The sequence below is a fragment of the Eupeodes corollae genome, chromosome 1 (assembly GCF_945859685.1).
Source record: "Eupeodes corollae chromosome 1, idEupCoro1.1, whole genome shotgun sequence".
NCBI lineage: Eukaryota > Metazoa > Arthropoda > Insecta > Diptera > Syrphidae > Eupeodes > Eupeodes corollae.
The window spans coordinates 225,112,784-225,125,448 of record NC_079147.1 but is presented as its reverse complement, the minus strand read 5'-3'; the positions used below and the strand labels follow the sequence as shown (position 1 = coordinate 225,125,448).

Sequence of the window (12,665 nt, the reverse complement as noted above, 5' to 3'; positions counted from 1 at the left end):
AATGGTCGCTAGCTTCAGTGTTCTTGATTTTTTTTTTTTTTTTTTTTGATTTTTCCTCTGCTAACTCAACTTTATAACTTTAAAATTTGTTTCTAGATGAAAATCTAAACTTTAATATACGAATTCAAAGCCCCACGTTGGGCGCCACCTGTGTAACGGATTTATGATTTTTAGTTAGTTGTTTTTTTTTTTAGATGGTACAAACAAAAATAGAACTGCTAACCTGGAACCACAGGATAATCCAAATTATGGATACACTAACTAAAAAAGTTTGGCCAGCTAGGTGTGAGGCTCGGCATGCTTGCTATTCCCATAAGCTAGCTCGACGGTGGGGTGGGAACTTACACCTGCTGCCAATCGACCGTACGACTTACATGCCGAAGTACAAATTTGTTTAAATCCTATACCACAAAAAAAAAATAGAAAAATAAAAAAAGGATCCGTTAAATTTTCTTAAAGGGGTCCCTGGGTGTTTCTTAGGACCCTGAGTGTGACCCTCCCCTCGATTTCCTTAATCATTGGAAAACCTTGGCTATTGCACCACTCATTGCTTCTTCACAATAGCCCCTAATTTAGCCTAAGAAACTAACTAAAACTTACTGATTTGCAACATCACTGTCATCGTCCTTACCCATACACTATAAAAAAAATCACTCCATCTCAAGAAAAAATTTCAATAACAATTAATATGTATGTGTATGTCGCTTGTCATAACACTTTTTATTGGGTATAAGTATTATTATAAAAAAATGGGTATTTAAATAAATCGAACAAGAAATAAAATTAAAAAAAAATTAAATAAAAATTCAAAATTTAAACGTCATCTCCCTTCCGATCATATTAAAATAGTAAACTTTTGTTTTATTCTTATTTTTTTATACACATGAGAATGTAAAAAAAATTCTTCGCAAATTATAAATTTAATTATTATTTTTTTCACTTGACTGTATCAAGATGCGCTGAAGCAACCAAAACACAAAAATATGATCAAAACGAAACAGCAAAAGAATACCTTCAAGGCCAAGCACTTGTTTATTATTTAAGTAAAAAGTAAATTTAAGAGAAATCGATTTGTAAAAGTTTGTGTCTTCTCTTCTTGTTGTTGTGGTTGCTTTCACACACTCTACTCGCAAACATAAACGTTACAATAATAATGGTATTTTTTTTTAAAGTTTGAGATAGCTTCTAATAGGGCACATAAGTTCACTACTTTTATATCATGATATTAAATAATTGAATGATGATTGACTTACCATACTTCCAGAGATGGTGTGCACAGCATCTTTGTAGTTTTCTTGGTTTCTTTCGGCAAACGAATCTGAGGAAAACATGTGGCATACTTTTGTGCTCTATTTTTTTGCTTTGATCGTGGAGTGACGATATTATTGTTAAACTTAATTATAAAATTAATGATGTTGATTGGATGATAGGATGATAGGATGATATGATGGTATGATGGTAGTTATTTATGAAGAATATTTTCGGATAATGTTTGGTAGTGTATTATTGATGGTTTCTTTTTTTTTTTGTAATTTCTTCTTCTATTTTGTGTTGATCATTGAGTTTGTCGGACCGCTGGCGCTGCAGTGCGCCGACTAAGCTTGTTGCACGCTGGGTCTGCTCGCACTCAGCGGTTAAGTTCTGTTGGACACCAGGTTGTTGAAATTAATAGAATTTGAGTGTCGCGACTGTACTTTTCGTGTAAAAAATAGGTGGACGAGATGATTTTTGTTTCTCTTCCCGAAGGCTGCCACCGGCCACAAGTACACGCACGTATCACACTTGTTTCTATTATTTCCCGGTCAAGTGAATGGATAAATGAAAATAACTTCTCTTTGGAAGAATTTGGTTGTATTAAGGTTGTTCTAATTAGGAAAAAAAAATAGGTATAATGCGATATACGACGTAGTACGAAGGTGCTATAAAGTGTCTTACCTCGGGGATTTGTAACTTATTTCGACCGTATATAAGGTTATATAAGGTAATGCTGGATTAGCAAATTTAGATCGTTTTGAAAGTAGTTTGACACGTCTGGTCAGGAAGAGGTCTTGAGTTAAAAAGAAAGTAGCGCGGAAATAATGTCTGCTTAGCGAACTTAACGAAGGCAGTGAATTTTTTGTTTTGCAGACTGTTTGCCTAGGTGTCACTGCTGACTAATGTGAAGAATTGTACTAAAAATTCATCCTCTAAGACTTATAGGCTTAGCAACTTAATTTTAAGTTGCTTCCGACTTACACAACCAAAAAAACATTAAATGAAGTTGTGCAGAAAATAAATAAATCATAGAGTAATAAAATTTAGCTTTTAGATGAATGAAAAAACATTATCAACTGTCTTTTTGACAGAAGTAAACTCGACTTGATAGTTAGGGAGATTTTTCTTGATTAACACTCCATTTAACTTTCCAATAAAGTTCCCTTCATTGGAAGGTAATTATTTAGCTGCTAGCCAATCACATACTAGAAACATTCCTTACTTTCAAGTTCCTTAAGTCACCTGAACCTGCTCTATGATATAAGCTAGTATCTGACAGAATATCTGATTCAACATTTAGTTGAATTTGAAAGAACCCGACACTTAATTTAATTTTAAATGTGTATGATTTTCGGTAAAAACCCAGTGAATTGTTAAAGTTACCAATTGTTATTTTACAATAATTTTTTTACTCGACAGCTTCATTTTTGTCCGCTTTTGTAGAACTTTCTCAAAAACTCGTTCAATAAGTCATCTTAAAATCCACATATTCAAGATAGCCTATCCAACTCGAGATTAAATGCAGCCATTGAGTAGAATATTCCAATGAATACGTTTATTTCCATGTTATTGAAATGGAGAAAAGGCTTAACTTTAAAATCCACCGAATTTCGCAAGCCAACATATTATGTACTTGAACTGAGTTGTTGTGTTTTTAAAAATATATTTAATTATTTATTGTTGTCAAGAAAGAACAAATTATTCCAGAAATCTGAAATAAAGAATTTTTCAGGAAACTTTCATCATAACCGATGTTATTTTTTAGACATGTCCTTTTCAATCTGCCAATACTTTTTGTTTGTGGAGTTTGTATTTTTGACAGCTGTCACTTTAATTATTTATTTGTCCGTTCTTTATATTTTAAAGATCTCAGATATTTTCGTATGCTCAGAAAAATAAACAACATTTCTTAAACAAATTTTTAACTTTTCCCATGAGATATCTTAGAATAGATCTCAAGAATTCTTTATCCCAGAATTCAAGAAAGGAGGAGAGAAGAAAAAAGCTTATAATGATTGCTAGGTGAGAAAGAGTAGAGAAGTGTGTTCATATTACATTCTTCTGCTTTGTCAATCCAACTGAGAACATTTTTAGAAATCTTGGAAACTGGCCAAATTAAGAGACTCTTCTGAACAACGTTAAGAAATTACAAATGTATAACCAAAAAATAGTTGGGTGTGCGCTATGCATGCGCATTAGCACACGTCGTTGGACTGTGGAGTGGCTTCCAAGATCTTGCGATATAACACCGCTAGAGTATTTTTCAAGTAGTATATGAACGCATGTACTCTGACATGCGAGCCCAATTGGGCTTTTTGGAGCTGGAGTTTATCCGAGCGACAACCACTTACCCTTAATTATTTTTAAAATAAAAATGCAAACTCTAATCTCTACAATATAACTACATTTCTTTCCATGACATTAAATTGCGTTGGTTTATCCGCCCTTAGATACCATTCCAACAATCAAACTGTAGATGTCGCTTGCACTTGTACTGAATTAAAACCAAGCACACCAACCTTCAGCAAACAAAATACACAATTCTGACGTTTCAGACAGCGCGAGCTTCTGCAAAGAAAAAAAAAAGGAAAAATCGGTTTTGGTTTGTCGAAAGTCGAATTGTCTTGTCGTTGTCGAAGAGAAGAAGCTACTGCTGTGCTGTGCTGCTGCTGGAGGTTACGACGAATACGAAAAAAGAAATTATAAAAAAATGGCAGCTACAAGAAGGCTGAAAAAAGTGAGTCAAACTCGAAATTGCATCAATTCATCCAATTGAGAAAAAAATAAAACAAACCTAAAATTTAATTAGTTTTGAGACGGGATTCGGCAAAGTGATGAAATGGAAATTGCTAAGATAGTTTTCATAATTTTGTCTCCGTTTATTTTTCTTGCTCGTAATTGATTTTTTCTTTTTTCTCAATTAAACTGTTTTTCAGGAGCTCACCGATTTGCAGGCTTCTGGACTTAGATCCTTCAGAGAGGTTCTAATAGAGGACCAGAATCTTCTGCGGTGGACGGGGCTGATTGTGCCAGTAAGTTTATGAAATTCCAGAATAGTCTAGTGCGATATAAATAATATGAATCATCGTCATACATTTTATTTATGTGTAGTTCGTTTTTTTTTGTGTGTTTTGAGAAATTCACAATGTTGCGTTTTGCATTTTGCAGGAAAACCCACCTTACAACAAAGGAGCATTTCGAATTGAAATAAATTTTCCAGCTGAATATCCATTCAAGCCACCAAAAATTAACTTCAAAACAAAGATCTATCACCCTAACATCGATGAGAAGGGTCAAGTTTGTCTTCCAATAATTAGCACGGAAAATTGGAAGCCTGCAACAAGAACAGATCAAGGTAATTAAAGACAGAGTACATCTATTTATAAAGTTTGTCCTCGGAAAGAAGGTTTTGATTTGTATGATTCCTTTGTTCAATGTTGAAACAAAAATATTGCAATTAAGGTATTCTATTGAATTTGATACAACAAAACAATGAACACAATATTGGAAGGATTCTTATTGGGAAAATTATTAAATGGATTCAATTGGATTCTCATTTCTAGTTAACACAAGAAATGGCTTCGAACATAAACATTCAAAGAACTATTTTGGTTTAACTGAACTCTAGACAAAGCTTCATTCTGGTGAACTACTACAAATAGTTTTCGTGAGTTCAATGTTGCTTCACCAATGTTTTTACTATGCTTTGACTTCACCTCTGTCAGCTCAAAAAATTTGGTACAATTCCCAAGTAACAACTGAGTTCTAGTTTTTTTTTTACTTTTTAAACGTTCGTGTTCAATGTCGCTTATCAATCGAAATCGCTCGAATAGCTTAAGCCATAATTATCTTTAGTAACAATGGATTTATTTTATTCACGAGTATATTTTAGGATGAATGATGTAATAACTAATATCTTTATGGAGCCCAGATCTGGGGTGGTATCGGCCAAAGTGATAGGTAATTGTCAAGAGTCAAATATGACTATCACCTTTCGGCCGTGGATTAATTAAAATTTAATTCGACTGAAAAATTTCTAATAAGAATCTTTGAAACAATAGACGCCATTGTGACATTTTCAAGTGGTTCCAATAGTTTTTATATCAATATGAAATTATCAAATTGGCTGCCCAGGGTTTTAAATACCCCTATTATCATTTAACACAGTGCGAGTAATTGGGAAAGAAGGATAGAGTAACAAAGAAGGTTCTAACAATTCGTCCAAAATTGGACTCAAGGGTGCAATGATGAGCATTTCTAGAAGTACGTCATTAAGATTGAATTATTTGAAGGTAGAGTATTGTTCATGGATGTAGCGATAAAATAATGATAAACATGAGACCTTGCGGCATTATTCAAAAGTACCGAATGTCTCATAGTCCAGACAATGAACAAAAAAATTGAATTCACCTCAAAAAAAATCAAACAGTTTTGAATCCGACGTGAGCTCTAGTGGCAGTTAAAAGAAACATGTTGTTTTTTCAGTTTTTCACGTTTAGTTGAAAATTTATATTCAAAAAATTTTGTTCCACAAATTAAAGGTCATTAAATTTTATAACAAAAAACTTCATGATTTTTTGTATCTGTTATAGTTTATAAAATAACTCTAGCGGCAGTGAAGAGAAACATCCGTTTTTTTTGGTTTTTCGGGTTTATCTTGGAAACTCACTGTCGTATCAAAAAATAATCTTCTACAAAATTAAAGCTTATTAAATTTTCTTAAAAATTATGATATTAATTTGTTTGTACTTGTTTTAGTTTGTAAAATAACTCTATAGGCATGAAAACATGTGATGATCTTTTCAAACACGTTGTTGACGATTGTGTACCTAAAAACCTAAAAACGTTTCTAGAAGCTCTTATACAAAAGAAAACGAACATTGAAAATAGAAAAAGAAAGTGCATCGCAATAGGGCATAGCAGTTGTGCGTCCCAGATGATTCATGTGTTCAATACTAAGCAGCCTAGTCTTATTTATATACAGAAAGCTTGGTTCTATATTCTATATTGATAACCCTTATCAAGCTTAGGTTTTTATTCTTCATACTATGAAGCTCAGTTGTGACAAAATCACAGCGGTTCATTCAACCAATTTGTGTTTGATAATGCGGACTTTAATGTCAGAAAGTTAGAAGGACTAAATACATTTCATTTGGAAACATTTCAGAAAACATATGGGGGATTAAAAAATTTAGTTTTTGAGAATGTGAATACGTGTTCCAAAGCCAAAACAATATGACACTCTTTGGTTGGCATCAAAGTTAATTGGCATTTACGATGTTATAGGAAGGAAAGGGTACATGCACTCAATAACAATAGGCTTGTTTAGTGAAAAAACTAAAATCATTCCCTTTCCGTTCATAAACTCTCCACCGTCCGACTATAATACACTTTACACTGCATTGCATTATGCTGGCAGTGTGTGTTGCAAAATTTGACGAAAAATGCCTGGTGGTAGCATTTGAAAAGCATCTTTATATACAAAGTAGAGGAATCATTGCCGCAACTTCATCGAAGTCCCGTCTATCAAAATGCGTAGTCAGATTGGGTGGATTTCACCTCTTAATGTTCTATATTGTTCGAATAGGTTTTCTAATGAGTGAAAGTGGCCTGCACGAGTAAATGAGTACTATATACGCCCCAGTTCCTGTTGAAAAGTTGTTGCAAAAAAAAGCTTTCGCTAGAGCAGTTCGTGTTTTAATACTAATACAAACATCTTTAGCTATTGTAATAATGGAACAAGTCGACATAAGCCAACATGAATTAGAGGAAATCCAAAATCTCATGAAAAATTTTCGTGATGAGTCTCCTTCGTAATGTGCACTAAAACAAAACTATCATTTGATCCAATAGTGAGAAACTATAAACAAATCTTAACAAACTCAAATCTAATAAACCAACAGCCTTTATGGATTCAGTTGTTTATTATGATTACATTGCTTAAAGATTTTATTCAAACTTAACGGCTGGCGATTGGAATGCCCATATTAACTGTGTGAAGTATATGATTCCATATTTCCATGCCGCCGGACACTTCTCGTACACCAAATAATGTCACCTGTATTTGCAGGACATGATAAAACTGTCTTCTGTGATGACCCCAGATGAATTTAAAAACTTTGTGCAAGATGCTTACTTTAATATGGAGTGAAGAGTATGGGTGGCTTGACACCAAGGCGTAGAATCACTGATAGTGTACTTAGCAAATGCGTTTAATTTTGTAGAAGATTATTTATTGATCCGGCAAATAGTTTTTAAGATAAATCCGAAAAAACCTTATGTTTCTCTTCACCGCCGCTAGAGTTATTTTATAAACTATAACAGATACGAACAAAATCATGAAACCTTTTTTTTATAAAATTTAATGAGCTTTAATTTTTTGGGACAACATTTTTTGATACAACAAATAGTTTTCGAGATAAATGTGAAAAACTGAAACAATCTCCATGTTTTTCTTAACTGCCGCTAGAGCTGACGTCGAATTCTGAATTCTTGGGCACTTGTTTTTGGGTCATAACCAGACATCCCTTAGTAAATGTGCCAAGTATCAAAACTGTCGGATTTTTTGGGGTGAAAAACTTTCTGGATTATCAGTAGGAGTACAATCGCCTATCATTTTTAGAGCTCCCTTTTCAAATATGTTCAAAGTACGTTATAAGGCCAATTGCCTAGTTATTTGAATAATTGAGTATCGGGCGAAGCAATGGCCATGTCAGGAATGCTCATCAGTTTACCCTTCAGCTCAATTTCGGACGTACTTTAATGTATAGAGATTCTTTCTTAAATCGCACATCGAGAATGTGGAATGCTTTGGCCAACTCTGTTTTCACCTCCCATATTGATGATGATCCCGGTATCTACTCTTAAGTCCTTTCATATTTTCCTAACGCTGGCAATGTGCTTAAATATTAACTAAGAACCAATAGAGTGCTGTAAATTATAAAAAAAAAACAAATTGTGCTTAATTCACAAGCGATGGTTTGTGTTGCATAAGCCTAGAAGTAAAAGCTGGTTTAGTCTCCTCGATGCAAGTATCACTCATGGATAATGGTATTGGGAAATGGTTACGCTTTTGCAAAAGTAGAAACATTAAGTGTTCGACGCATTAAATTCTACACGGTTTTTGATTCCTAATTTAATGCTGTTAAAATCAGAATACGTTATTCTGCTCTTGGTAGTACACTTCCCAAGGACAAGGATGTAAATAAAAAAACGGATATGAAAAGCTGAGGGTACTGTCGTCAGTGAGTAAGAAGTTAATGGGTTCGAAGCTTCAAACAGAAGATAATTCAAAAAATTTAAAACTAATGTCGGAGACAAAATGGAACCCTGAGGTACAAAAGCGTTTACTTTGGGGATTTCAGGTTAGTACCCTTCTTCACTTGAATTGAGCGGCCCTAAACGTAATTTTGAACTCAAAATAGAAGAGATTCATCAATACCAAGTGATAGTATGCCTACTTTCTCTTGTTTTTTGTAAGACTAGTAGCTCAGTACGTATTGAGATTTTGTTATGACATTCATTTATCAATCACTTTTAACTACCATCTGTGAAATATTAAATCAGTTGATTTTGACTCTTAGTTAATTACTTAATTTGGCTCTGCAGTCCTGGGAAAGGTCGAAATAAGGTGGCCTCAACAAACAAACTACTCCACAAAGATCGTTGTTAAGATCGTCCTGCAAAAAGCAATAAATTAATTATTTGGCTTCCTTTTGATGGAACAACTTTTGAGCTTTGTCATATGAAAGGTCTCATAAATTTTACTCCCGTTTGTGGATCTTGTGCAGGGACATACATAGTTGTGGCTTTTTAATTCTTAGACTGAATGCACCTTTTCTGAGTTTTTAGGAAACCATAAAGAGAATAGAAGAGAGTAGAAAGAAGCCCAAAGTCGACAATGACCTCTAAAACTTCATTTGTTCTATAAAGTTGATGTCCACGTAATTTATTTGTTGATGTTTGGCAAAACGAAAAAGTCTTTAAATTTTAAGTTCAATGCTGTACTTAAATATTTTATATCTTGTGTAGATTGCGTTCTTATGATGAATAATTTATTTTTGTTTTTCACAAATACTTTCGGAAACAAAAATGCTAATTGACATATACCATTATTTGTGACACAACAACTGATTTCAGGCGACTTTTGTGAACAAAGGGCATTCAGGATTGAACAACTTTAAACTGGTGATCGAAAGTTGTACCAATTTACTACATGGAAATGAACTCTGTTTATTTTCATTTTGTATGCACACAAAAGCTTTAAATTTGTTCAAGGCAAAATAATCGCTCTTAAGTAGGGAAACTTTATGAGGATACAAATTCTCAAACATACAGCTCTCAACCATTCCTGTGTGCGAGTAATGATGTCAGGGATGGAGGGGACCTAAGCCGAATCCAAACTGCTAATTTGAGAAGCCACTTTTCATGACAAGGATTACTCTTGGAGAATTCTTCAATATTTCGCAACAAGCAGTAACCGGGAACAAAACTTTAGACGGCATAGGCAGGGATCGAACCCAAGACCTCTGGCATAACAGTCCAACGCATTAACCATCATGCCAAAGGTACTACGGGTACTTGAAGAATTTAGCTCCGTTATAAAGGTAAGGGTTTGCCTTTACGAGTATGTATTTAAAATAATTTCGGTCAAGTGGCCGCCGCGGCCGGATCGAATAAATTTCATCTGAAAGGCCCAATTTTCTATAACTTTTGTCTCGGGCTAATCAGCGCAAACAAACGACTTCACATTATCTAACCTTACCTTATTTCGGTACAAAATGTGCACAATTTGAAAACTTTTCTGAAAAGTAAGTCTATCCATTATGAAATTGCAAACCAAACTGAGCATAAATCGAGTGACACCTGTCAAAAGGACCTACTTTGTAAAAGCAATGCCCCCGTCTAAATAAAACACTCTTTCCTTGAAGTGTCTTTTATCATTAAAGTTAAGTGTTCAGTGAAAAACCAACAAAAAACAATCATCAACACACATACATCAATCCTAATAAATCACACATAACACAACACAGAAATATAAAATCCAATAAATAATAATTAAAAAAAAAACTACTTAATAATTTAATTTTAGTTATCCAAGCGTTAGTAGCACTTGTGAATGATCCCGAGCCAGAGCATCCACTGCGAGCAGACGTTGCCGAAGAGTATCTTAAAGACCGTAAGAAGTTCATCAAAAACGCCGAAGAGTATACAAGAAAAAATAGCGAGAAAAGACCAACGGATTAATATTAATTATCGCTATATTCCCGCTTTTCAAATATTTTATTAATATTTGTTTTTTCTTTTCTTTAATTTATATTTTCGTGATTTACTTTCATTCTTAATTCAAAAATAAAAAAGAAAACAAAAAATGTCCAACAAATTATTTTATATAAGACCTCAATATCTTGCTTTATACAAACAAAAATATGAATAAAAGAAAATGCATGGATTAAATTTAAAATAAAAAAAATCCAAAAAAAAGGTTTTTTGTGTGGGAAGAGAAAGAAGAAAAATAAAGGAACTATTTTTAAGTGAAACTTTTAAAAAATGTCTACTTATCGAAATAGCAATGAGAATAAGAAAACAAAATCACTGCTCATAGTAAAAAAACAAAACTCTTAAATAAATAAAATTAATAAGCAGATATATAAAAATGAATATAAATATTACATAGAACCAAAATGTCTATGTGCAAAACAAACAAAAAGAACAATTTAATAAAAACAAAAACAGAATAAATAAGACAATTATTGTGAACTATATTAAAAACAGAAAATAAACAATATGTATATCAAAAATTTAAATAAACTGTGTGAAATTCATAATTTCTATTTTATTGTTTTCTTAAAATGTATTATTTATAGATATTTTGCATTTTGTGTAGAAAATAAAACAGATGTAAAAAGCCTTGAGGAAAAAACTTTGAAACGAAATTAATGCTAACAAAATGGAAACTTAGAAAATACTTTTGAAAAGATATTTAAATTAGTAGGGTCGTATTTACCTAGGAGAATTCTTCTTTAACGATCTAAATCATATCGGTATAATCAGCCTCTCACGTTTCGTAAGGGACTCAAGCTGGTTCCATTGGGCTTAGGAGGAAGCCTCAAGATTCATGTGGTATCACAATGGGCCATTAAACTGGCCTAATTGTTTCGTTCTACGGACAGCCACTTTAACCTAACCTATTTACATAAATTAACTTTAACCTTATTTTGTTTTTAATATTTTAAAGAAACAACACCCATTTACTTCCACTTTACCCGCTTGGGTACAGATAATTTAACAACATTATTGATTTACTTTTGTCCTTCTTCAAATATGTTTAGATTAAATTCAATTTTTTTTTGTTGGTTGACGTGTTTTCAACAAGTAGGAAGGCAGGAGTGTATCGTAAACAAACTAAAACGGAAGTCTTTTCTATTACACCGCGTCAGGTGCGATTGCGATATTCTTGGTTTTTCAGACGTTGGCCCGTATTTTGCAATAGTAAAAATATTCGTTTTATTAATTTCCTTTTTATTTTTGATAAAATCAAATCAAAATCAAGTATTCATTTATTTTTACGCTAAGTTAGTACGAGTTAAGTTAGGTGTACCCGCGTGGGTGCATTGGGAAATAGTGAAAGCTTCATTTTTTATAGAATAAAATTCAATGCATTCTCAACCTCCTCATTTTATGGAAGGAGATTCGATAACTTTTAAAATGCAATTTCATTTCAATTCAGACGAGGATAAAATAGACGCATACAATTTGGATTAAGATCTTCTATTTGGAATGAGGATTTTGATAGCGAGGACGAAGTTCCTTTATCAGTGATAAGAGCCTCAATATCTAGGCAATCTCATAGCCAACCACGCTGGTTTAAAAGAGGTACTGATATGTCGATGAACCGTTCTTATAATTTTGTGCTAAACAAGATGAATATGAAAGGCTCCATATCAACGAGTGTTGCTTTATCTGAAGGAGTCTCTTAGAAGCAGAGTATGCCACATGCGAATCAGATGGGTTTTCGAGTTCTGCAACATAGTTCTGTTTGTCGAAAAAGAATGCTTTAAGAAATTTCATACACATAATGAGCAACCATATGTTCCCATTGTACCTGCTTGGGTACATCTTGAAAACCACACTTCCTACTTTAAAAAAATAATAATAAATGTATTTTTTTGACACCATTTAATAAAGTTATGATATCAGAATATAGAAAATTTAATATAAAATGTCTTTGGTAATAAATGGGTTAAGGGCGCAACAAGAAAAACTTATTGAGATTTTGTCCACGAAAGTAGATGTAGCTGGCAACGCTAGTAGAAGATATCCAGATGAAATTGATTTTTTTTGGAAAACAGAGGAAGAATTTCGTAGGCCGATAGTTGACCGTCACTGTTTTGATTGTCACCCTTTCTTTG

At 33.1% G+C, this 12,665-nt stretch overlaps 1 protein-coding gene across 1 annotated transcript; it reads left to right on the top strand.

Annotated features, from left to right (window-relative positions):
- Positions 1 to 3,831: 3,831 nt before the first annotated feature.
- Positions 3,832 to 11,087, top strand: LOC129941855 (ubiquitin-conjugating enzyme E2-18 kDa). Its single transcript, XM_056050609.1, has 4 exons — positions 3,832 to 3,991; positions 4,191 to 4,286; positions 4,423 to 4,609; positions 10,346 to 11,087. The coding sequence occupies exons 1-4, from the start codon at positions 3,965 to 3,967 to the stop codon at positions 10,498 to 10,500; spliced, it is 465 nt and encodes a 154-aa protein (XP_055906584.1). The 5' UTR covers positions 3,832 to 3,964; the 3' UTR covers positions 10,501 to 11,087.
- The last annotated feature ends 1,578 nt before the right edge of the window (positions 11,088 to 12,665 follow it).

Excerpts from the sequence above, each read along its gene's own strand:
- LOC129941855 (XM_056050609.1), top strand. The coding sequence starts at position 3,965 with ATGGCAGCTACAAGAAGGCTGAAAAAA. Across the intron at positions 4,287-4,422 it reads GGACGGGGCTGATTGTGCCA|GAAAACCCACCTTACAACAA; the intron begins GTAAGTTTATGA and ends TGCATTTTGCAG. Across the intron at positions 4,610-10,345 it reads TGCAACAAGAACAGATCAAG|TTATCCAAGCGTTAGTAGCA; the intron begins GTAATTAAAGAC and ends ATTTAATTTTAG.